Consider the following 23,527-nt stretch of genomic DNA (forward strand, 5'->3'; position numbering starts at 1 on the left):
AAGATCTTATAACCTGAAAAGGTTTGATCTGGCCTTATGTTATGTTCTTATTGATTAGGGCTTAGGGTAGGATTGGATATTCGAAAGTCTATATGGTCCAGCGTTATGTATGGCTAGCATACACTAGTGCTGCAGGGGATTGGTGGAAGTTTCATGGATGGGTGGGTTGTGTGAGACTGGGAGGCCAGTTATAAGATATCTAGCATTCCTCTAGGAGTGAGGATTGAGCGCTCCCTATGTTTATGTATATTGTTAGGGTGTTGTGGTGATGCTTGAGACAAATATGGGTAGGTGTGGAAGGTAGTATGGGCCCGTACTACTGAAAGCACAGGACCCATATACGTAGCAAGGAAGTCACAACCCCTAGGGTTTAGTTGGGAGCTGGTTCCTTGTTATTATATGAGTTATCTGAGATCTTTTTGGGGTATTACCAAAATAGTGGATACGAGACGACTTGAGACCGGATCCAGGTTAGGATCGGGAGCTGGTAGCAAGGATAGGCCAGCATTGTTAGAGGACCGTGTCAGTGAGATCATCCGGGAGGAGGTGATCGGGGTTGTCAGGGAACAGTTTCCGGGGATGTTTGGGTCTATCAAGACCGCCATGGTTGAGTAATTCGACGAGCGCTATGCAGCATTGCCGAGACGGATGTCGTGGCAGCTGTATCAGCTGTAACAACGGCAGGGGGAGGAGCTGGTCAAGCTTTCCGGTATCGAGACTTGTTACGGGAACATATTATGATGAGCAGAGGGCTGCAGTTACTTGGGATCAGGGAATGTTTTGTACTCGTTACATTCCGCAGTTGAGCGGGAGAGGCTAGCACATGAGTTTCTGGATTTGAGGCTTCGGGGGTTTTGTTCGAGGCTGGAGTGTGAGTCGCGGGGACTCCGGAAAGGAATGTTGATTATGTTCAGCCGGGGTTTTGCATCTAGAGGTAGAACAGTTAATTGATAGGATAGGAATGTAGTTTTCCAGAGCAAGGATTGTGCCCTTTCAGTTTACGAGCTCGAAGGATAGAGCAGGCTTGTGACCCAGGATCAGGTTGTATTCCAACTCGGGTCAGTTAGTCGCAGGGGTTGGCGACAGTATTTCAGCGCTGGTAAGCGCAGGTGGGTCGATGTGGCATGAGTATCTCATGAGGCATACGCGATTACCGTTCCGACCCGTAGGGGCTGAGATCGGATATGCCTTGGATCTCGTGTATCGGGCGGTAAGGATTGATTGTGCGATCTATTGCACTCTCAGGATTAGAGACTAAGTTTTGGGAGTAGTTTTTAGCCTGGTTAGGGCAGAGGTTGCTTCAGTTACAGCAGTTCAGCTATGGACGATTGAGCTGGTAAGTGAGTCAGGGTGTGAGACCCTGGATGATATGATTTCTAGAGCTCGAGAGCGAGAGATTTGTTTGGAGCACCTTTGGAAAAGGGGTATTATGTGGGAGGCCTACGGATAGGGTCCCACAGAAGGGTTATTCATCATTGTCAGGATTCAGTGGTTGGCAACCGTTAGTGATTGATGGACTAAAGCGCCAACAGAAAGGGGTTCTTTGTCGAGGTATTAGTTGGAGCATTTATCTTTTGGTCTTCAGGACATGAGTATGGGGTTGTTCAAGAATTAGTGGCTGGCGGTTTCACTGGGATTCAGGAAGTGTTCATCTGGTTCTTAGAAGTGTGTGATCAATTAGGACTAACTAACAATGGAGCACTAGTTGGAAAGAGTTGGTTGTCATCGGATCGATTGTTGGGAAGTGAGAAGGATTGAGAATCCTCCAATTTTCATGTATTATGAAGGCTTAGTCGAATCTAAGTGGGGGAGTGTTACCCCGAGATGCGGAAGTGGGAGAGGTGTTGAAACGGGGATAAGTTTCACAACCCGATAGGGAGAATGGAGGCCCTAGTGGCTGCTTGGCTTGAGGGTAATGTTGATTGGGGGTTCGGCAAAACTCCCCATCATAAGAACACGTCTTCTGGGAGCTTGATAGCAGAAGTTGGGGAACCAGATTGTAGTTCTAGTCAAGAATCGAGTTCAGTTCGAGTATTCGGTCGAGGGTGTGCTCGACTCTAAGGGTTTTTGGATTAATAGATTGAGGGTTTTGTTAGCTGCCAGGGCTCAGCAGTGCATTCAGCACGGGAGTGTGGGTTATTTAGCATGTGTGGTAGACACGCGGGTCAGGGAACAGACCACAGATTTCCGAGAGGGTGGACGATCGACATGAGGCCTAGGGTTAGGCTGGGGATATAGTCCACATAGTTGATCAGGAGTTCGAAGCCCCAAGTGGGTGAGAACAGGATGCATGGGAGAGAGCATCAGGAGGGGTGGTCCAGGGAGATGCTCAACAGTTTAGAGCGGTCCGGATAGACTGAAGGCCTGGTAGGGCGGTCCAGTCATGCTGAAGACTCTGTATATGTTTGTAGATCTATGTGCGAGTATTGAGTATGCTGCTATGTTATAGCAATCAACAGGTCTGTCCCCAGGTATTGAGCATGTTGTTGGAGTAGGCTGAGGACTCCGGGTATTTTGGATTTGATCGGAAGTTGTTATTAGTGGCCGGATGGGGTTCAAAGGATCTTGGTGATCTCATCAGTTCGGAGTGTCTCCGAGGTTTCACCTTCTTGGATCGGGTAATACTCTAATTGGGGACTGAGAGGGGATCCGAATGGGTAGTCGTCAGTTTTGGGAAGGTTTGGGATTAGGATATCCTGTCATTCAGGTTCTAGGAACCGGGTTAGATCTGTCTCATGATCGTCTATGGCTTTTGGATAGGGTTGAGGCGGTCCTGCTCTATGCAGTAGGCCAAGATACCCGGTGCGGGCCGACTATAAGTCGTAGGCAAAGAGGCTCAAGGGGAGCGGTAGGGTTGAGGCGATAGGCCAACAAACCCTGAGGATTTCAACTCGATTGTTGAATTGATTAGACATGTTGGTATTCCAACCCGAAGCGGGTGATATGGGTTAGATATGAGTGTCGTACTGGTTGGCCGATAGTGGTAGGTATGGTGATGATGGTTTGAGTTATTATGATGTTTCTTGGGTTGGTTTCATCTGCGAAAGGGCCATAGCGTGTCTGAAGTAAGGAGAAGATGGGTCATTGAAGACCAGGTAGGATGTGAGGCTGACGTGGGTCATGTAGCGTTCATTATGTTGGCAGGAGTTGGTGGCAGGGCGTGGAAGCAAGTCCAACCAGTCGGTTTCTTTTTGAGAGACGCGTGGGACTGCTGTTTGTATGTGTCTTTTAGTTCTGTAATTGGTGAGGTGTCCGATGTTCGGGTAGTGGGCAGACAAGTTGGGACCAAGGAGGTTTCGACTTCGCTTGAGAAACATCATTTGGTAGCAAGAAGAGTTGAAATGGGTTTATGACTTGGGATTCATGTGTAGTAGTAGTTTTTGTATCGTTATGTTGTTCGTTGATGAGAGGAGAGTCGATTAGGCCTTCGAGTGGCAGAGGAAAGTGGATATCTGCAGGGTCGGAGTGTTGGAAAACTGAAGTAACGACAGTAGTGTCGATCGGTCATCGGGAGCATTCCAGTCATGAACTGAGGGCTGGGGAGGGCATACCAGACTCATGTTGTGGACTCAAAGGCAATCCAGACCTATGATGAGGACCACGTAAGGGTATTCCAATCATAGGCTGTGGGCATAGAGATTGTGTTGGTTATGTCTGTGGTAGGAGCGCGTTTGGATTAGGTGTATTGTTGAAGATTCTGGGGAGTTGCACTCGGTTGTGACAAATCTGAGGATGGTGGATGAGACGCAAGGGTAGATCCTTGAATCTCAAGTTATGAGTAGACCCGAGTTATGTTCATAGAGGTATTCCAAACTAGGGTATTCCATCCTGAGGATGACCGAACCCTATGATTGATTGGACCTGATATGTTTGGTATTCCAGCCTGAGGCTGATTAGGCCAGGCATGTGTGTTCGTGTTTTAGTGGATCGTTTTGGTATGATATCTTTAGGACAACTATCCTATCAGCACAAAAGGGGTTCGCTTTAGGAAGAGGAAAAGTCAGATTTCCGATACTTTGGATCATCAGGATTTTGTCAAGTTGGCTAAGTGGCCTGAAGGATAGACCTTATGAAAAGGTTCAATTGGGATTCACGTCGCCTCTCACGTTTCGCACTTGCGAAAGTGCGTCATGGATCAGGAGGCGGTAGTATCATTGGATGACATTTAGGTCGGTGAGCGCCTGGATTATGTGGAGAGGCCTGTCGCCATTCTGGATAGAAGGGTGAAGGTTCTACGGGACAAGGAGGTAGCTTTGGTAAGGGTACAGTGGGAGCACCAAAGAGGGTCCGAGTGGACGTGGGAGCTGGAGGCAGAGATGCGGGAGCACTATCCGAGGATGTTCACCGCGGCAGACTTCGAGGACGAAGTCTAGTTCAAGTGGGGGAGAATTGTAACGCCCCGATTCTTGAATACCAATTTATGGTTATAAATTCTCATGAATTTAAGAATCTACTCGATGAGTTGGTTGCCTGACTCGTCGAGTAGCAGCAGGTTTGGGCCACGTGTTTAAGTGACCAACTCGCCGAGTCGGAAGAGTGACTCGACGAGTTGGAGCTGAAGGGTTAAACCCTAATTTCCGAGGTTTGGCACCCTATTTAAGGGATCATTAGCCTCTCTTAGTCCCTTTGCAGCCTCTTGAGAGTCCAGAAACCCTAATTCGTGTGTGCGCTCCATATTAGTGTAAATTTCAAGCTTGGAAAGAAGACCTTGATGCAAGACACTTGAAGATCAAGAAGTTGGAGGCAAGAACGTTTGTGGGTCTAAAGTCTATCTCAGCTAGCTTCATTTGAGGTATCAAGTCATGATCTTGGCCTCATTCCTTTCTAGATCTCTTTGGATGAAGTTTAGGGCTTCTTGGCTTGGTTATGAAGCTATTCTTGGGTGTGAGCTCAGATCTGAAGTTGTAACTTCAGATCTGAACTCTCTTTGATCTGTAAGTCCATAAAGCTATCAGCTTTGGCAAGTATGAACCCCTCCTTAAGTGTAAAACCCCATTTCAAGCTTGGATTTGGCATTATGAGTCATTAAAGCCTTTCATGCACGTAAAGTTTGCAACTTTACGTGATAAACATGCCTTGGGAAGCTCGATCTACAATTTGGAGCCTTAGCATGGCTTAAGATCGTCTGTATGAATAAAGGACTGAAGAGACTCGGCGAGTTATATGAACGAATCGGCGAGTCCAATGATGATTGTCGTAGACTCGGCGAGTTGTATGAATGACTCGGCGAGTCCGATGAAGGTTGTCGTGGGCTCGACGAGTTAGTCGAGTGACTCGGCGAGTCGGCGAGGGTTTCCCCAACCTTTGGACACGCATGAACTCGGCGAGATATAGGGAAACTCGACGAGTCAACCAAGGATTTCACGACTTCTCGAGTTCAGGAAGGACTCGACGAGTCGGTGAACTGCACTCGACGAGTCGAGTCAACATGGACTGTTGACTTTGACTGTGGACTTTGACTTTGACCAAGGGTTGACCAGTTGACCTTTGGGGGCATTTTGGTAATTTGGAAATTTATGGAAAAAGTGTTTTATGGTAACTATAGGTGGTGGAGTTCGTGTTGGTGATTCGAGAGTTTGAGCCTATCATTTTCCGTGCGACATTGTGAGGTGAGTTATCCTCACTATACTAAGGGGTCTAAGGCACCAAGGACGGCCCATTGGATATGTTATCCTGGCAGTGGTTATGTTGATTATGAGTTAGTGTTGCATGCTAGTGGTTATGCCAGTTAGGTAGATCTGTAGGACTACCGGTGATGTTATATGGTTATTGCATGCTCAGTAGTTACGTTACATGATTTATATGCTATGTGGGATGGGTTGAGGTTGTACTGCTCCGTGCGGTAACCAACAAACCCTAGGAGCATTCCAAATACGGGCTAAGGGAGACTCGTACTGTGGGCTCGATGGCAATGCAGATGTGAGTTGTGGGCCCGGAAGGCAATCCAGACTCACACTGTGGGACCAGGGGTAATCCAGTCTGTAAAGCTGTGGACCCGTTACATTCTGTTTAGTTTGTTATGTTATGATGTTGCTGACATGGTTATGTGGACTATATGTGTATCAGTATTTTGGGGGTAACTCACTAAGCTTTCGGGCTTACAGTTTCAGTTTATTGTTTCAGGTACATCAGGGGATCGTGGCAAGGCAAAGGCGTGATCGTACAGCTCCTCATGTTTTGTTTATGTTTCTGGGAAAACTCTGATATTATACATTTTGGAAACCAGATTGTAATGTTTTGATGATTTTGAAATATTTTTAAAAGTTTAAATTGGCTTGAATTTTTCGGGTGTTACAAGGCTGCTACAGGTGTAGCGGGGTTGGTCATGTCAGCAGAAGGTGATCAGGATTCCTCCAGATGTTGCGGGTATGTCATCTTCTTCTACTATTAGGTGGATGTTGGGAATACGTATCGCTTTGGAAATGTGAGTGAGTTTGGATAAGTCAGATCTCCGGTCGGTTTTCTGCTAGTGTCTGGGTTATCAAGGATCATATATGTCATCCTACATGCCGAAAATTCCTTGATGAACCCACAGAGGGACGCATCTTACGGAGTGGGCTCCGCGTGTACCGTTATCATTCCGGATCTTTGTCCAGATTTGTGCAGGAGTATTATTTAGAGGATAGTCGGTCAGGGTTAGATCGATAGTTCTTCAGTGAAGACAACGTTCAGTGGTTCTATCATGGTTCGGGTGTGGTCGACAATTGTCTATGGATGAACTTTGGAGTTCAAGGCATTACTGTTGCTAGGAAAGGACCGGTAGCATGAAGACGGTGATGTCAGTTGTGGGTTTTAGATGCATAAGTGGTTGGTCATTGGATGTTCAAGAGAATTGTATATTCGCATGGGCTGTGTTCGGTTAGAGTTTAGTGATGCTGCAAGATTGGAAGTGGGAATGAGGATTCGGCAGCCAGAGTGACGATTAAGGCCTTCAGTTGACAGCATGGGAGATGGACTGAGGTGTCAGACTGGACCAGATTTCAAGAGTACTCTTCAAGATTTCAGAGGATGGGCGATCTTAAGGTTTGACTGGTAATTGATTGTTAGCATTGGTAAGCTCAGATTGTCGGCAGTGAACTATTAGGAAATGAGAAGGATTGGGAATCCTTCAATTCTCGCGTACCGTGAAGACTGAGTCGAATCTAAGTGGGGGAGAGACTTTTTTGTAAAGTTCTCCAAATGTGAGTTCTGGTTGCGCGAGGTGCAATCTCTTGGGCACCTTGTCAACCAGAATGGTATTCTAGTCTATCCGGCCAAGATAGAGGCTGTGTTGTAGTGGGACATTCCGAGGTCTCCATCTGAGATTCGGAGTTTCCTGGGTCTAGCGGGTTATTATCGGAGATTTATACGGGACTTCTCCGAGATTGCAGTTCCTTTGACCCGACTGACCAAGAAGTCGGTGGCCTTTCGTTGGGGGCCTGATCAGCAGGCAGCCTTCGAGACTGTCATACAGCAGGTTTCCGGAACCAGATTAGAGCTCCAGTTAGGACTCAAGTTTAGTTGTGTGTTAGGTCGAGTGCATGTTCGACCAGTATGGGAAGTGTTGTAAGACTGCGGGTGTAGCCGTAGCATTCACTAATAGTCAGATAGTATGGAAAGTGTTGTAAGACTACGGGGGTAGTCGTAGCATTCACTAACAGTCAGATAGTATGAAAAGTGTTGTAAGGCTGCGGGTGTAGCCGTAGCATTCACTAATAGTCAGATAGTATGGAAAGTGTTGTAAGACTACGGGGGTAGCCGTAGCATTCGCTAGCGGTCAGTTAGCATGGAAAGTGTTGTAAGACTGCGGGGGTAGCCGTAGCATTCACTAGCAGTCAGTTAGCATGGAAAGTGTTGTAAGACTACGGGGGTAGCCGTAGCATTCACTAGCGGTCAGATAGTGATAGAGTGTTGTAAGTCTGAGGGTGTAGTCGTAGCATTCATGAGGTTGGGAGATAGTGATAGAGTCTCGTGAGACTGCGGGTGTAGCCATAACATTCACTAGGTTGGTAGATGGCATGAGCATGTTGTTAGAACGCGGAAGGAACAGTAGTACCCACCAGTTCGGGTGCAGCAGTGAGGATATGGAAATCCACGGATTGGATTTCGGAGTTACCCAGATGGATTAGATCTGGTTGAGCCAGTGATAAGACTGTAGGAGCGCCACTACAGTTATGAGATCAGGGAAGCAATGGACTTTATAACATTGCTTGTGATATAAGGCTACCATCGGTTAGGTGGCAATCACTTTTAGCCTTGGATTTGATGATAACAGGATTCGACGCATGGACCCGATCGGTTAGATCGGGAGGTTGTTAAAGCCACAGTGGCATGATAGTGGCAACTAGTTCCAGAGAAGTATTTCGTTCTAAGTCATGTGAGGCGACTATGTGGGAGTCCTTTGGCTCCGCAGCCGGGTCGGAACCCGATATTTCAGAGGATTGGTGAACGAATTGAGACCAGGCAGGTCTCGGTAGATTTTGGAAAGCAGCCATCTGGCTGCATACCGTTTCAGACAGTTTAGTATTTCAGGCAGCTCGGTGCTTCAGTCAGTTGGTACAATGTTTCAGTGTGAGTGTTCTGTCAGGGATTCAGACCCTCTCGAGACAGCAGATTTCAGACATAGTAGATATGATCTTGTCGCGAGGAATTCGTTCGCCGACGGATTTTAGGGCTTTGCGAAGGTTGCTCACGGTTACCCTGGAAAGGCTAGGGTGTGCCCAGGATGGTGACCATGTTACTTGAGTAGTTGGGCATGTAAGGAGTGGTAAGGAATGATTTCGAGGACGAAATCTAATTTAAGTGGGGGAGAGTTGTAACACCCCGTTTATTAAGTAGATAAATAAATAAATTGATTATATAGCAAGGTGTTGGTCTTGGGAAGCCAAATGACATAAGTTGGATATTTCGGGGGTTAAAGTATAAATTCAAGATTTATTTTGTAAAGATTTTAGAAGACAGGGGGATATTTGGTAAGTATTAGACCAAATATGAAAGGATTTATGAAAGCGTGGGCTAAAGAGTAAATTATGGACCTCTTTGGACAATAATTGTAGAGGGAGGGGCTACTTAGTAAAATATGGGACTTTATTTGTAAGGGATTTTAGAAGATGGGGTTAAAAAGGTAAAATGTGGACTCATTTTGAAAGAGAAGGGGGAAGGAGGGACCAAACATGTTATTATGGGATACATTTTATAAGGGCTCGGGGTATATAAGACACATCACCCCGTTTTAAACCCTAACCCTAACAGATGTGCAGCTGTCACCCTCCAACCTTATACCTCCCTCACCGGCGCCACCTCTCCACCCTTCTCTCTCCGCCACCGGTTGCTTCACCGGCCGAACGACGACCGCTATACCTTCGCTTCCAGTAACGTCGCAAGTAGCCATAGGAGTAGCCGAACCTTTGGTCCTTCGCAAGTCATTGTTCCATCGGCTGTCGTTTTCAGCAACCAGCGTCACCAAACCCCCTTGCCGTCTCGCTGCTGCCGCTGTGGTCAATTCCAACGAGAAGACGAAATCACCAAACAGCCATCGTTGCGATGTTCCGGTTGAAGACAAGGACCACCGATGGGAGCTGAGATGGAAAGTGGTCGGAAGAAGAAAATTGTTGGATGTCGAGTCGTGTTTCACGGGTATTCCTGCTCGTGTTTGTGTGAGCACGTAAACTGCTGCATCAAGCCGATCGTTTGCTTGTGTATGGAGTGTTCTGTCGCCGGAAATGCTTTTCTGCCGCCACTAGCCACCGTGAAAGGTGGTTGTGTGCGTATTGTGATGTATGTGCTCGTGTGTTGCGATGGTATAAGGCTACTGGAGCGATTCTTGGCCAGAAATTCAAAGGAACCCCCTCCCCACCGCCACCACTCGCCACCGCCGGCCACCACAAGGTGGTTATGTGTGTGTGTGTATGTGTTTAGCTGAGTTGTGTGTGTTTTTATTTTTTTAGTGTGTGTTATTTTGTGATTAAAGCCTTGTAAAATGTATTAGAAAACCCTAATATTGCACATATGGGTTTTGGACTGTCGGGACTTGCATTTTGGATGAATGGATTGGGATTGTGTATTAAGCCCGGCCACACTACATGATTGACCCAATAGATTGATGGACTTAATGGATTAAGTCCTTAATGGGTTAAGTGAGAAACACTTAACCCTAATTGTCATTTTATGTGAAACCCTAATTTCACTTGGGCCTTAATTTGAGCCTTTCTATTGGGCTTTGGTTATTGGGCCAATAATGGGTCATTCAAGAACAATCATATGGACTAGAATAATTGGATGGGCTTTAAGGTAAGGCCCATATGAGGGGTTGGGACCAATTTGGAAAATTAGGCCATAGATGGGCCATAGTTTGTGCCTTGATGATTATGAGATATTGGGCCACTAGAAATGCCAAATGTTTGGACTGGACTAAATGGTTGGGCCTTTGAATAAGACTATGTAAAGGTCTGGGCCCAATTTGGAAAATTGGGCCATATATTGGGCTTTGGCCCACTACTTGAATATTGGGCCTTTGGAGTGTGAGTTGGACCTTGGGCTTAGGACCCAGTTATTAATTGGGTGTTGTTTGATGTTGGCAGTTTGGGAATCTGTCAACCAACAGCTGGAATTGCATCCGCGGGACTTCAGAAGTGGCAGGTGAGTTTTCTCACCATACCAATGGGTCTAAGGCACCAAGGCCGGCCCATTTTATGATAGTTGGTGTACTTGTTGTGTAGAGTTGTGTGGCATGATTATGTGGTAGTATGCGGTAGAGATAGCCTTATGGCTGATGGTAGAGATAGCATTTATGGCTATGGTAGAGATAGCCTTTATGGCTAATGGTAGAGATAGATTTATAGCTAACGGTAGAGATAGCCTTTATGGCTAATGGTAGAGATAGCTTTATAGCTAAACGATATGTGGTATGTGGTAGAGATAGCTTGTATAGCTAATATGATATGTGTTATGTGGTAGAGATAGCTTTTATAGCTAATATGATATGTGGATTGTGTGTGGGGTATGCTCTGGGAAACTCACTAAGCTTCGTGCTTACAGTTTTGTTTATTGTTTCAGGTATCATCGATTTGGAAAAGAAGGGCCTGGATTGATCGCAGTGCACACACCCAAGTTTTCCGCATTAAATGATTTTGGGATGGACTCTGATAAATCTTTTAATTAATAATGTTTTGGATGTTAGGAAATAATGATATCTATGTTTTGACTATATTAAAAATGAAATTTTTACCCATGATTTTTGGGTCGTTACATAGACTTCCATGGTGTCCCCCAGTTTATCTGTGAACATTCGGTTGACTAACCTTTGGTATGTTGCACCTGCATTTTTAAGACTAAAGGGCATAGCAATATAGCAGCATATACATGTTGGAGTAATGAATGCGGTATCCTCTTGGTCAGATGGTTCCATTTGGATTTGTTGGAATCCCATTGATGCATCCATAAACGTTAAGAGTTCATGGCCAGTCGTAGCATCTATCACGAAGTCTATGTGTGGTAGGGGTAAAGGATCCTTAGGGAAAGCCTTATTCAGATCTGTATAGTCCACACATATTCTTCATTTTCCGTTCTTCTTTTGCACGACAACCTCATTGGCTAGCCATCTTGAGAACTTAACTTCCTTGATCATTCCTGTTTTGAGGAGCTTTTCTACTTCTTCTTGGATGATTTGGTTTCTTTCGGGTGCAAATGTTCTTCTCTTTTGGTGTATTGGTCTGAAAGAAGGATCAATGTTAAGTTTATGAGTTATGATATTCTTTTCTATAACTGTCATATCCTCATGCTTCTAGGAGAATGTTTTGCTTCTATCTTTCAGGAACTTTATTAATTCTTGTTCGATTCATTCTTGTAGTGAGGATCCTATCAGGATTTTGGCTTCAGGATCCTACAGGTTCAGGGGCACTTCCTTCACATCCTTTTCTCTTGTCTCCAACACATCTTGTGCCCCTACTTTAATTTTTATCCTTGTTGTGGTATTGTTAAATATTTCATCGAAGTCTTGTATCATTTCATTGATTCTTGTTGATCACCTATGATCTTTACTGTCCCCCATGGAGTGGGAATTTCGACACATTGATGGTATGTCGGGGGACAACCTTCATATCGTGGATCCATGATCTACCTAGTATAACATTATAGGAGGACAATGTATCTATTACACAAAAGCGTTGCATAGAGTTTACCCCCTCTATGTAAATATCTAGCTTTATTTTGTCGACGGTATGTTTTTATTTCGCCACTGAATCCGATCAACATTAAGGATCTTTTGAGTATTTCACCTTTAGGGATGTTCATCCTTTTCAGAGCGTCCATGAGTATGATGTTTACTGAGGATCCTCCATCAACACGGATCCTTCTGACAAAATGGTTGACAATGTAAAGAGTGATTACCAGACCATCGTGATGAGGATCCTGGACGTCTATTCTATATGTTTCGTTGAAGGTGCTTTCCTTCTCGTTTGTGATCGATGTGTTTTTCCATGGCCTTTCTTCTTTCTCTGTCTTCGACACTTTAGCATGTCTTTTTGCTTCAGAATAAGAGGTGCCACAAATGTCATATCCTCCAGAAATTACATTGATTACCTTAGCTTCCGCAGGAGGGGGTCCCGGTTTTTCTAGGATCTTATGAGGATCCGAACCCATCTCTTTGGATATTTCCTTTCTTCTTCTGAGGATTTCCTTGAGGTATCCTTGAGTAGGTAACTAATCTCTTTTCTTAGGGCTATGCAATCTTCTGTAATGTGACCAAAGTCCTCATGGTATGCACACCATTTGGACTGTCTTTCCAGGTGGTGGATTTTTTTTTCCCTTTCTTGGCTATCTCGCTTTGTCGTCAAGATCCTGCATGACAAATATTAGACCTGAAACATCGACATAAAAAAATAGTAGTCAGTTATCTTAGGAAATTCTTCTTCCTCCCCTTCATCTTCAAAGGCATTAACCTTATGATGATCGGGTCTCGAATAAGGTTTAGATTTATAGAGTCTTTGGGCTGAGGATTCAGCCTTCCTATTGGGATTATTATATGAGCTTGGTGGGTTGCTCCTATTTTGGATCTCCTTTTCTTCTTTGAGCCTTATGAAACTTAGGGCTCTGCTCCTTACTTCGTCCATTCTTTTGCATGGAGTCATTACAAGGTCTTCGTAGAAAGGAGAGTCTTTCTTTAGTCCCATTTTGAAGGCTTCCACGGCAGTTGCCGTTTTGATGTTGGGGATACTCAGAGCTTCCCTGCCAAACTTGTTCACAAAATCCCTGAGGGATTCCTTAGGATCCTGAACCACCCGATAGAGATCACTAGTGATCTTCTCGAATGTTCTGCTACAAGAAAATTGGTTGTTAAAAATATTAACTAAATGTGCAAACGAAGTAATAGAGTAAGGAGGAACATTTAGTAGCCATTTCAAGGTTGATCCCGTGAGGGTGGAACCAAAACCCTTGCACATGCAAGCTTCCTTCAAGTGTGTGGGACTGGGGATGATCTCCATTCTTTCCCTGTATTGTGCCACATGTTCTTCAGGATCCATGGTCCCGTAATAAGGCTTCATGTTGGGAGTTTGGAAGCGCTTTGGACCTCGGTGTCAGCGAATGCATGAGCAAATCTCGAGATCCTGTGGCTTGTTGGGGAGGCTTCCGGTATAGGTTGGATTACTCTGGGTATGCTTGAGATCATCTGTCGTAGCTGTTGAAGTTCTTTGGCCATGATCGGGCTCATTCCCGCATCAACATCCATAGAGTTAGTGGTAAATGTATTATTATTGACAAAGTTACCAGAATCCTTGTTATTGGGAGTAACGAAGGTTTCACCAGGATCCTGGATCGTATGAGCTTGCTCTCTTGGAGTCGTGTCCTAGGCGGGGATACATGCCAGTATTGAGGATCCTATCTCACGGTGGTTCGCTGAGGATCCCGTGTTGTCGAAATTCAGGATCTTGGGCTGCAAGATCGAGGGTGTTGCTTCTTGAGGCTTGAGAATCTCTGCCCTCATTCTCTCCTATTCCTTGAGTATCGTCTTGTTATCCTCCTGATGGTGAGTGACTTGTCGTTCCAGACTCTTCATCATAGCTATGATTTCGTTATTGGAAATCAGTACATGAGGATCCTGAAATCCTTGGGTAGCGACCGGAGAGGTGCTTTTATTCGGTGCCCCAGAGGTTTTTTTGGGAGCTTCACATGGGGGTGGAGGAAGATTTTGATAGGAAATGGGAGGATTTGAGGAAAAGGATAAGGTCGGTTGGGTAGACATGATTCTCGAAAGATTATGAACACCACGACCAAATTATATGAGAGGTTGTGGTGTTGGTGTAATGTAAGTATAAAATGGCAATCAAAATGAGACAAATTAGTTACAAGTAAAGCCATTGATCCTTTGTAGGATCTTCGACATAAAACCTTGAAAGGTGATAATAATCACCTACCTTGATGTGTTTTATTGATTTTAAACTGAGATTACAAAGATTATGAAAGTAATACGAGTACAAGAGTAATGTTAGGTTAATTGTGTATGTGGTGTGCTAGATACATGTGTTATTTATAGTCTAGTGTAAATAACAAGAAGTGTGATAATTTCGGGATTCTCCGGAATCAGCATATGAACATTATTTGACTTGGTATTCCGGGTCTTTTGCCTGGTTGAGATGACTCTCCGTTGAGAATGGGTCTTGTGTTGACTAGTTCTGCATATGTGAGAAAAATAAAGAAAATATAGTTGTTATAATTGTTAAGAAATATTAGTAGTAATAATCAGGATCCTGGGATATGTTTAAGGATCCTGAGGCTTTAGAAATATTTAAGGATCCTAGATATGATTCAAGGATTTTTCCCATAACAAAACCAATCCATTTAGCTACTAAGGGGTGTATCATGCTCCAAGGGGTCCCATCTAGCATCAATAGCACATCAACATCAAGGTAGCGCATCATGGAAGACCAAGAGCACATCCTCCATAATATGGAGCATAAGACCAATAGTGCACCCTTGAAGGTTCCATCGCATCTTCAAGATGCTCCACGTATCAGAATGCTCCACCATACGTCAGAATGCTCCACTCATTCAAAATGCTCCAAAGTGTTTCCAAATGCTCCATATTGATCCAAAATGCTCAAGTCACATTTAACATTCTCATTTCCTTCAATGACTGTTATTTTCATTACTTGTAGTTAAACTTTGGTGTGATGGTGTTTGTATTATTGAGTTCTAACTGTACGAACATGTATGTTTTGAATGACTACAAGGGTATCTAGATATCACTTCTATATTTTACGACATCTTTAAAGCAAATAAAGTAACAATTGTACTTCATTCTAGAGATCACTTCTCTATTTTATGATATCTTTGAAATAAGTATATATTGAATAATTAATAGGGTATCTAGCAATCACATCATAACCATTTTTCTCAAGCTATGTAATCTAATACCATAGATTTTATGATCTACTAAGTCTTGAACTAATATTGCTAATTACCAAAATATCATATTGGTTTTTATTTTCGTTTGCATCGTTTGTGAGCACAGAATAAGATGGGGGAGGTAGCGGTCGTTAAAAAGATAAATAGGAAAAATTCAAAGGGAAAAAGTATTGGGTGAAGGGTAGGGTTTCGTATCGGGATAGTGATTTCTAAACATTAAATAATAATTAAAACGCAAAAAATATGAAATAAATTAGGGCATATTAGATTTTTTTGTTTATTAGATACCAAAATTGAAATAAAATAAAATAAAATAAAAACACATAGATGATCTAAAAAATTAAATATTATCTTATATTTTCTTTCTATTTGTTTTTATTCATGTTAAATAATGAAAAATATATTAAAATATTATTAATTCCATTAAATATGACAAATATCAATATTTAACATAGATGGAAAGATGAATATAAAGAAAATATAGGAATATATTTAATTTCTCCAATTTTAAATTTGAAAAATATGGATTTTGATTAAAGACAACGCATAAACACATCGTCCCCACCACTCATTTAATAAAATACATGATTACTTGGGTATCTAACTCAACACAGAAACTACATTTGAAGTCACCAACATAATTTTATTTAATGGATGCAACCTTAAATGGAGCCAATGCGGATTTATCCATTCCTTTAGTGATTCGAAGTGTTGTGTACTCTTTTAGGTTAATCTCCTTGTATACACAAGGGTTTTCTTCCGACACCAATTCCTTGATTGGCCTATAAGTTTTTGATTCAATCCCCTCGTGAAATGGCCGAAAGATGGCTGCCACTGATATTCGTGAACTTGTTTTTTGTGCCAACACACGGTGATGAACGCTTTTGAACTTATCGTTTGTGATGAGCTGCACTTGCAAAAGGATTCAGGTTAAACTTCCTAGAATCAATGATGTTTAAAAAAATATTTAAAAATAAAAATAAAAATATTAAATATATAAGTTTACAGTTATGTTCTTCATCAATTCACAAGTGCATAGATCTATCGAAAGTATCCCACTACCATATTAACCACTTCATCAATTCACAAGTCCATTAAATATATAAAATTTTATATAATAATCGTTGCTTATATATAAATATATTTATACGATTTATTTTGTAACTTAACCACAAACTAAGTATTTTTAATATATATATGCATATCTATGACTCTATGTATGAATTGGTATTCATCTAATAAAATAATTAAATAAATATATAGATAATATACTAATATAATTTGGGATTATGAATAACATAACCATATGACAAATGTAAAATAATAAATAACTAGAGGTAGTATTCCTTTTGGTATTGCTGAAAATTTACGTACAGTAAGATTAAGTATAAATATAAATGAACATTGGGAGTATAAATATAAATGAACATTGGGGCGTTGGCATTGAGGGCTTCATTTTTTTATTATATATTTTTATTTAAAAATAAAAACTTATAATAACGATAAAGACTTTTTTTTTCTGGTTTGTCCAGGACCATTGAGTTATTTAATTCTTCATGACCGAGCCTCTAAGTGAACTTATGGTTTTTAAAACTTATATATTAGGAAAATGTTTGACAATATGAAAAAAACTTTTAAAATAATTTCTTATTAACTCTTCAAAAAGAAGATTTCAATAAGTTATGATTTCTAACATTTTAAAACTCCTTATAACTCTTTTGGTTGTAACATATAATTTAAGATAAACACTTTTTAAAAAATAACTTATTAACTTATTGATTTTTTCTCAGAAAAAAATAATCCAAATACATTTAAAAAAAAAGTCATTTTTTAACAACTATAAATCAATAAGTCATTTTGCATAAAAGTTTTTTTGAGGTTCAAAATGAAATTTCAAACACCATAAGTTAAAAACTTTTTGTACCGCACGCACAATTTTGTGAAAGTATAAGGACCAAATTTAAAGTTTGCACTAAAAACAAGCATTTAAAAATGTAATTTAGTAAAAAAAAATACTCCTATCTTATAAAACAAACAAGTAAAAAAGATATAAAAAGATGTAAAAGAAAGTTAAAAGATTTAGTTTTCTAAAAAATAAGTTTTTAAAACTTTTACAATGAACTTTTTTTAAAATAAGTTGACGAATATTTGTAAAAAAGGTTTGTACAAAGTTTATAACAAAAAGTAAAATTTGAGGCAAAAAGAGAATTTTAAAAAATTCAAAATTTATAAAATTTTACATAGACATAGCGGGTAGACGCTCAACAAGGTGCGCCGCAAAATTGTAGTAAAAAATGAAAAAAAAAATTAAAAAAGTTGGACCAAAATCATAAAAGAAAGACAAAATTACATAAATGGTCCCTATGGTTTACCAAATGTCACAAACTCAGTCCTTATTAATTTTTTTTTAGGAATATGGTCCTTGTAGTTTCCAAAATTATGAATTTGATAAAAAAAAAAAAGGATGAGCCAGGAACTCGGGTTGGTAGGGATGACATAGTAACCTGCATCTCCTCAAAGGAAAGAAAAAAGGAAAGAAAGAAGCATGCCTACGGCCGATATATACACCTTTTTTTATACTTTGAAACTCCAATTAACTTTATAAACAATAATCAAAATGAACAAAAAGATATTAAAGTTACTGTTCACGCATTGCAAATTATTAGGCTATAGATAATTGGAGTCTATTACTAATTTGGCACTCGGTGTCGACTTCGATTTCTTGAAAGGTAACTATCGTCAGTTTGCAAGAGCATATGCAATAATGGTGGAGATGCTCTTGTGTGTATTCTTAACCCAAATTTAAACCCACAAAATGAAAATGTTATAGTCTTGTAAAGTGAATTCCTTTTTGTTTATGAATGCATATCGTAAGATTTTTTATGGTAACTTAAAACTTGCCTGTAAAAGGTCCGCAACATTAACCACTAAAGCTCCCGAAATTGGTGAGACATTAACCCACTCATTTTGATGGAGGACTTGAAGGCCACCCAATAAATCTTGTAGAATTATTGTAAAGAAACCAGCATCCGTATGACAATTAGTCCCTAAAATCAAATCCGGTTGAGGACAAGTCGGGTAGTAATGACCCAATAGGAAAAGTCCTTCCGCACAACCCAATTTCTCAAGCTGATTTGGTTCAAGCCCAAGAGCCTCTGAGAACAACTTGAGCAGAGTAAACCCTAATTTCATTATGTGGTTGGAGTACTCCGTTAAAATATCTCTGCATATTTTTACATGTAAAGCCATTGTTATAAATTATAATTTGTAAAAATTTAAAGGTATAATTTGCTAATAAAAAAAGTGGAATATAATTTGGTATGTTGTTGAAATTATAATAATTTAAGTCAACTGTAATAGTAATAAATCCAGATTTAGAATATAAGTTAATTTGATGAATATAACTATTAATAATAGTAGTAGAACATCGTATTAATACCTGCAAATCGATGGGATTTCTTCCGATCGTGGAGAATTAGGAGCCATAACCGACAGAAACGAATCACTCCAAACAGCTGAATCACCGGTAAACAAATGAAAATTGCTAACATAGAAAAATCGCTTCTGAAAATCACGGGAGTAATATTTGATCTTCTCCTCCGTTTCCATCTCATGGAACCCTCGCACTCCATCAATCATCTCATCCAAAACTCTCTTCGGGATTCCATGATTGATTATTTGGAAAAACCCCCACTTTTCACAAGCATCCCTAACATGTTCGTTAATCTTGCTTCCTTTAAGGTCTATAATTGGGATATTGAACTGATTTTGAGTAGTTGATGAGCTGGAATCGTCGATTATGGGTTGATCGTTGATGAAAATACGAGGGATTTTTGACAAGCCAGCGTCGATAAGGCCTTTCACACCAGATTTCGAATCATCGAAGGCTTTTAATTCGGACTCACGATCGTAACTCGATTGGATTGCTGGCTGGACTTCTTGGGTGGTGGTTACCATACTTGCTTATGAGAAGATGATTGACGGAGAGACCCGCAAATTGGGTAAAAAGTTTAGGGTCAAATTCTTGATATCAACTAAATAGTTTTTGACAAATTAAGGTTGCGCTTATTTACGGAAAATACAGTTTTTATTTTCTGTTTTTCGTTTTTCGTTTTTCGTTTTTTCTTTTCAGTTTTCATTGGAAAATTTAGAACATGTATTTAGTTAAAACTTATTCATTTTTCATTTTCAGTTTTAGAAAATTAGAAAACGTGTTTAGATGTCTATTTTTCTATCGGTTTTCATTTTTAGAAAACGGTAGTGGTGGTAGGGTGGGCGTGGGGACGGTGGCGGTGGCAGCGGCGGGGGAGAGTGGTGGTGGCAGCGGTGGTGGTGATGACAGGCGGTGGTAGTGGCGGCGGCAATTGTGGCAGTGGTGGTGATGGCGGCGGTAGTGGTGGTGGTGATGGCGGCGGTAGTGGTGGTGGTGATGGCGGCGGTGGTGGTAGTGGTGATGTGGTAGTGGTGTTGGGTGGGTGTGTGGGTGTGGGGGTGAGTGTGAGTTTGTGTGTGTGTGTGTGCTTGTGGGGGTTGGTGTGTGTGTGTGTGTGTGTTTGTGGGGGTGTGGGTGGGGGTGGGTGTGTGTTTGTAGGGTGGGGGTGGGTGTATGTATGTGTGTGTGTGTGTTTGTGTGGGTGTGGGTGAGTGTGTGTGTGTGTGTGTTTGTGGGGGTGTGGGTGAGTGTGTGTGTGTGTTTGTGTGTTTATGGGGGTTGGTGTGTGTGTGTTTGTGTTTGTGGGGGTTGGAATTAGAAAAATGTGGAAAACAATGATTATCGGTTTTCCAAAAATTTTCAACTTCTTTGTAATTTTAGAAAATGGAAAATTTTCATTTTCCGTGAAAAATTTAGAAAAATAGACGAATTAAACGCGTTTTCAAAATTCTCATTTTTCTTGGAAAATTTTTCCGGAAAACGACCCATTTTTCCGCAACTAAACGCACCCTAAATATTCAATTTCGTTTCACAGGAAAAAGAAAGTAAGTAGAAAGAAAAAAGGAAAATATTTATTTTTTCATAGTTTTTTACAACAATATATATCCCTATTCTAATAAAAGAATAGTTTTATTCTCTTTTTGACATGTGTCATCCTATTAGGCCTTCTAATTAATGCATATTTTATTCTTTTTTTGTCATGTGTTACCTTATTATGTCTCCTAATTAATGCATGTCACTTGTCATCTATTGATTCTCCATTTTAAATTTCAAATTTTAAATTTCTTACTCTAATTATATTAAATTAATAACAACTAGAAAAGATTATCCGGCGTTGTCGGGGTCGGAAGGTATTGCTTTGTAAAATAAAGTAGCATGTTGGTTGTTTTTTGTCCGTTAATGTGAAGGTAATTTGGTTTTTTCAGGTAGTAGGGACTGAATTTGTCACCATGGGTACACCATATGGACCATTTATGTAATTTTGGGTGGGTATTTTCTAATAAATAAAATATTAATTTAAAACCAAAAAGAGAATGTTAAATCTGGTAAACCATAGGGACCAATCGTGTAATTTTGTCTAACAATAATAATAATAACGATGAGGGACCATTTCTGCCAAAAGACTAAATACTAATAATATTTAATAAAAGGCGAGAGTTATGAAAAATTCAAACCAAAGTGAAAGGGTTGTTTGTGAACAAAAGCATAAAGATGAAGGCTCAATGTTGTAAGTTGGAGGACCAAAATTGATAAAAAAATGTGTCACTTTACTGTTAAAATCTTTCATAACTTTAATATATATATATATATATATATATATATATATATATATATATATATATATATATAATAATAATAATATGATAAAAATTAAAATAAAATTGGTACAAATTATAAAGTGATATAATTTCACATATTTATTTAAATCAATGATTATAATTTTATATAACTAAAAAAATCTCTTAATTAATAATTTATTTAAAATAATTGATTAATAATTTCAATTTTTACTATAAAAGTTATATATATATATATATATATATATATATATATATATATATATATTCATTTGAGACTATATTAATTTTGTGAGACATTGGGATGTGATCATAGCCATTCATCTTGAAGATCAAAAAAATAAAAAAAATTATAAAATACAAAATAATAGGAAAAATCCAAAAAAAAAATTATATTATTTTCGTTATTTAATTTATCCAAAATAAATTTAAAAAAAATAAAACTAAATGAAAATATAAATAAATAAAATCACCGTTTATTTCGAAATATGAATAAAATATTTTAATAGAATATTACACTGTAAATAATCAAATCGAATTTTTAGAATGTTAAAATATTATAATATTCTACTAAAATTTGTGGATATGTTGAAATATTCTAATATTCTACTTGAATTTTTAGATTTGTTAGAATATTCTAATATTCTATAAGAATTTTTTTAATATTTATAATTTAATATTCTAGTAGAATATTCTAATATTTTAAAAATTCAATCTGAATATTTACAGTATAATTTTCTATTAGAATATTTCACGTATTTTATGAAAAAAAATGGTATTTTTTTATTTTTTTTTATAAAAAAAAAGTGACAAAAATAATATTTTAAAAAAATCAAAAATTTTCATTTATTTTGCATTTTAAAAATACTTTCTTTTTATCTCCAAAATGAATGGCTAGGATTACGTCTCCATGTTTCACAAAATATGATGGTCTCACATTAATCTTACCCTATATATATATATATATATATATATATATATATATATATATATATATATATATATATGGAAATTTAATATTCTAATCCATATAAACAAAACCTTTGAAAAAAACTTGTTTTTCATAAAATAACCACTTTGTTCTAGTTTATTTTGGAACGAACATTCGAGATACTGGGATAGGATTTTAGACTAGCGTTCCGAAACATTATTTTTTTATTTTGACTTTTTATTAAAAAATTATATGTTGGGTGTTAATTATTTTGTGTATTTACGGTTTTATATAAATGTATATTACAAAAGTAACAGTAAAATCTTAAAATCTACAAAAAAAAAAAATTATGATTACATAAACTTAAATATGTTTTAAATAATACTACGATGTTCAAATGTTCAAATGCTCAAATGACATGACCCTTAATTTATCCTTGTACCCAAAAAAGTTTCGTCAATCGTTTGTGAAATGGCATGGCCTATGAACCGGGTTCACCCTCTACCAAATATGATTTCCCCACGATCAACATCTCTATGAACACGTCATAATCCCCTTTACTGTCAACATGTTGCGGTACGTCTAGGGCTTTTTCAATGACATTTTGAAACTCTCAACGGGGATTACATAAGTTGCTTTGGTGCCCTAATTGTTGATACCCAGTTGGAGTTTGTGGACGCGAGCTTGCATAGCTATAAACCAGTAACTATCGTATATAGTCATTTTGAATGTCGTAAAATCTAAAACACTCAAAAACTAGTGAGCATTTGGTATATTGATAGGGATGCAAAGCTACATAAAATGTTATTAAGTAATCATCAAATAACATTATATCGTAAATGACTATTACGTAGGTAATGTAATCAAAACACAATTATATTGTATCACACTCAAAACAAGTAGGGTAAATGGAACCATCGGTCATGTTACTCCAACCATATGCATCGGTGTTGCAAGCTGACGACACAAACGTCCATCGAGCATCATCCGGTCTATACTATATCAACAATGAGATCCACATCATGTTGTGTTGCCAATCAACAAATGTATAAAATAAAGTAAGTATTGTTATTAAAAGCGTAGTACATAATGATCACATAATTATATAACTTACATCACATTCCAATTAGCTCGCGTGGGTATCTTCATATAAGCACGTCCAAAACTAAATCGTCGGTATACTAACGATAAAAAGGTTGGAAAAAATAGCAAATTATCCCATTCTTTATATAGAGTGTGAATGGTAGGGTCTGAAAGACTATCCAAAGGTGTTAACTATTGGCGTGCAACTCCTTTCTTCTTCAGCTGTATTCATGGGGACTTATACCATATGGATACAAATGGCTTAGAGAACACCTAAGAGGTGGTGCAAGCATTTTCAATTCTTCCTAGGGAGTCTCTTTTACATACGACGATTGAATATATGCAGACAACTGCTTAGGGTCATCACTGTTGCATTGGTGTCTAAGCCCGTAACTATATTTG

General features: G+C 39.3%; 1 protein-coding gene across 1 annotated transcript; it reads right to left on the reverse strand.

Moving 5' to 3' along the window:
• Positions 1–15,849: 15,849 nt before the first annotated feature.
• Positions 15,850–19,410, reverse strand: LOC145167422 (deacetoxyvindoline 4-hydroxylase-like). Its single transcript, XM_079086628.1, has 3 exons — positions 18,821–19,410; positions 18,283–18,604; positions 15,850–16,288 (listed from the first exon to the last, which is right to left on the reverse strand). Exons 1-3 carry the CDS (start codon positions 19,336–19,338, stop codon positions 16,025–16,027), a joined length of 1,104 nt encoding a protein of 367 aa, XP_078942754.1. The 5' UTR covers positions 19,339–19,410; the 3' UTR covers positions 15,850–16,024.
• Between the last annotated feature and the right edge of the window lie 4,117 nt (positions 19,411–23,527).

The sequence above is a fragment of the Lactuca virosa genome, chromosome 3 (assembly GCF_052849685.1).
Source record: "Lactuca virosa cultivar CGN04683 chromosome 3, Lactuca_virosa_CGN04683_v6, whole genome shotgun sequence".
In the NCBI taxonomy this organism is placed as follows: Eukaryota; Viridiplantae; Streptophyta; class Magnoliopsida; order Asterales; family Asteraceae; genus Lactuca; species Lactuca virosa.

Excerpts from the sequence above, each read along its gene's own strand:
- LOC145167422 (XM_079086628.1), bottom strand. The coding sequence starts at position 19,338 with ATGGTAACCACCACCCAAGAAGTCCAGCCAGCAATCCAATCGAGTTAC. Across the intron at positions 18,605-18,820 it reads GAAATCCCATCGATTTGCAG|AGATATTTTAACGGAGTACT; the intron begins GTATTAATACGA and ends AAAAATATGCAG. Across the intron at positions 16,289-18,282 it reads ATGTTGCGGACCTTTTACAG|CTCATCACAAACGATAAGTT; the intron begins GCAAGTTTTAAG and ends TTGCAAGTGCAG.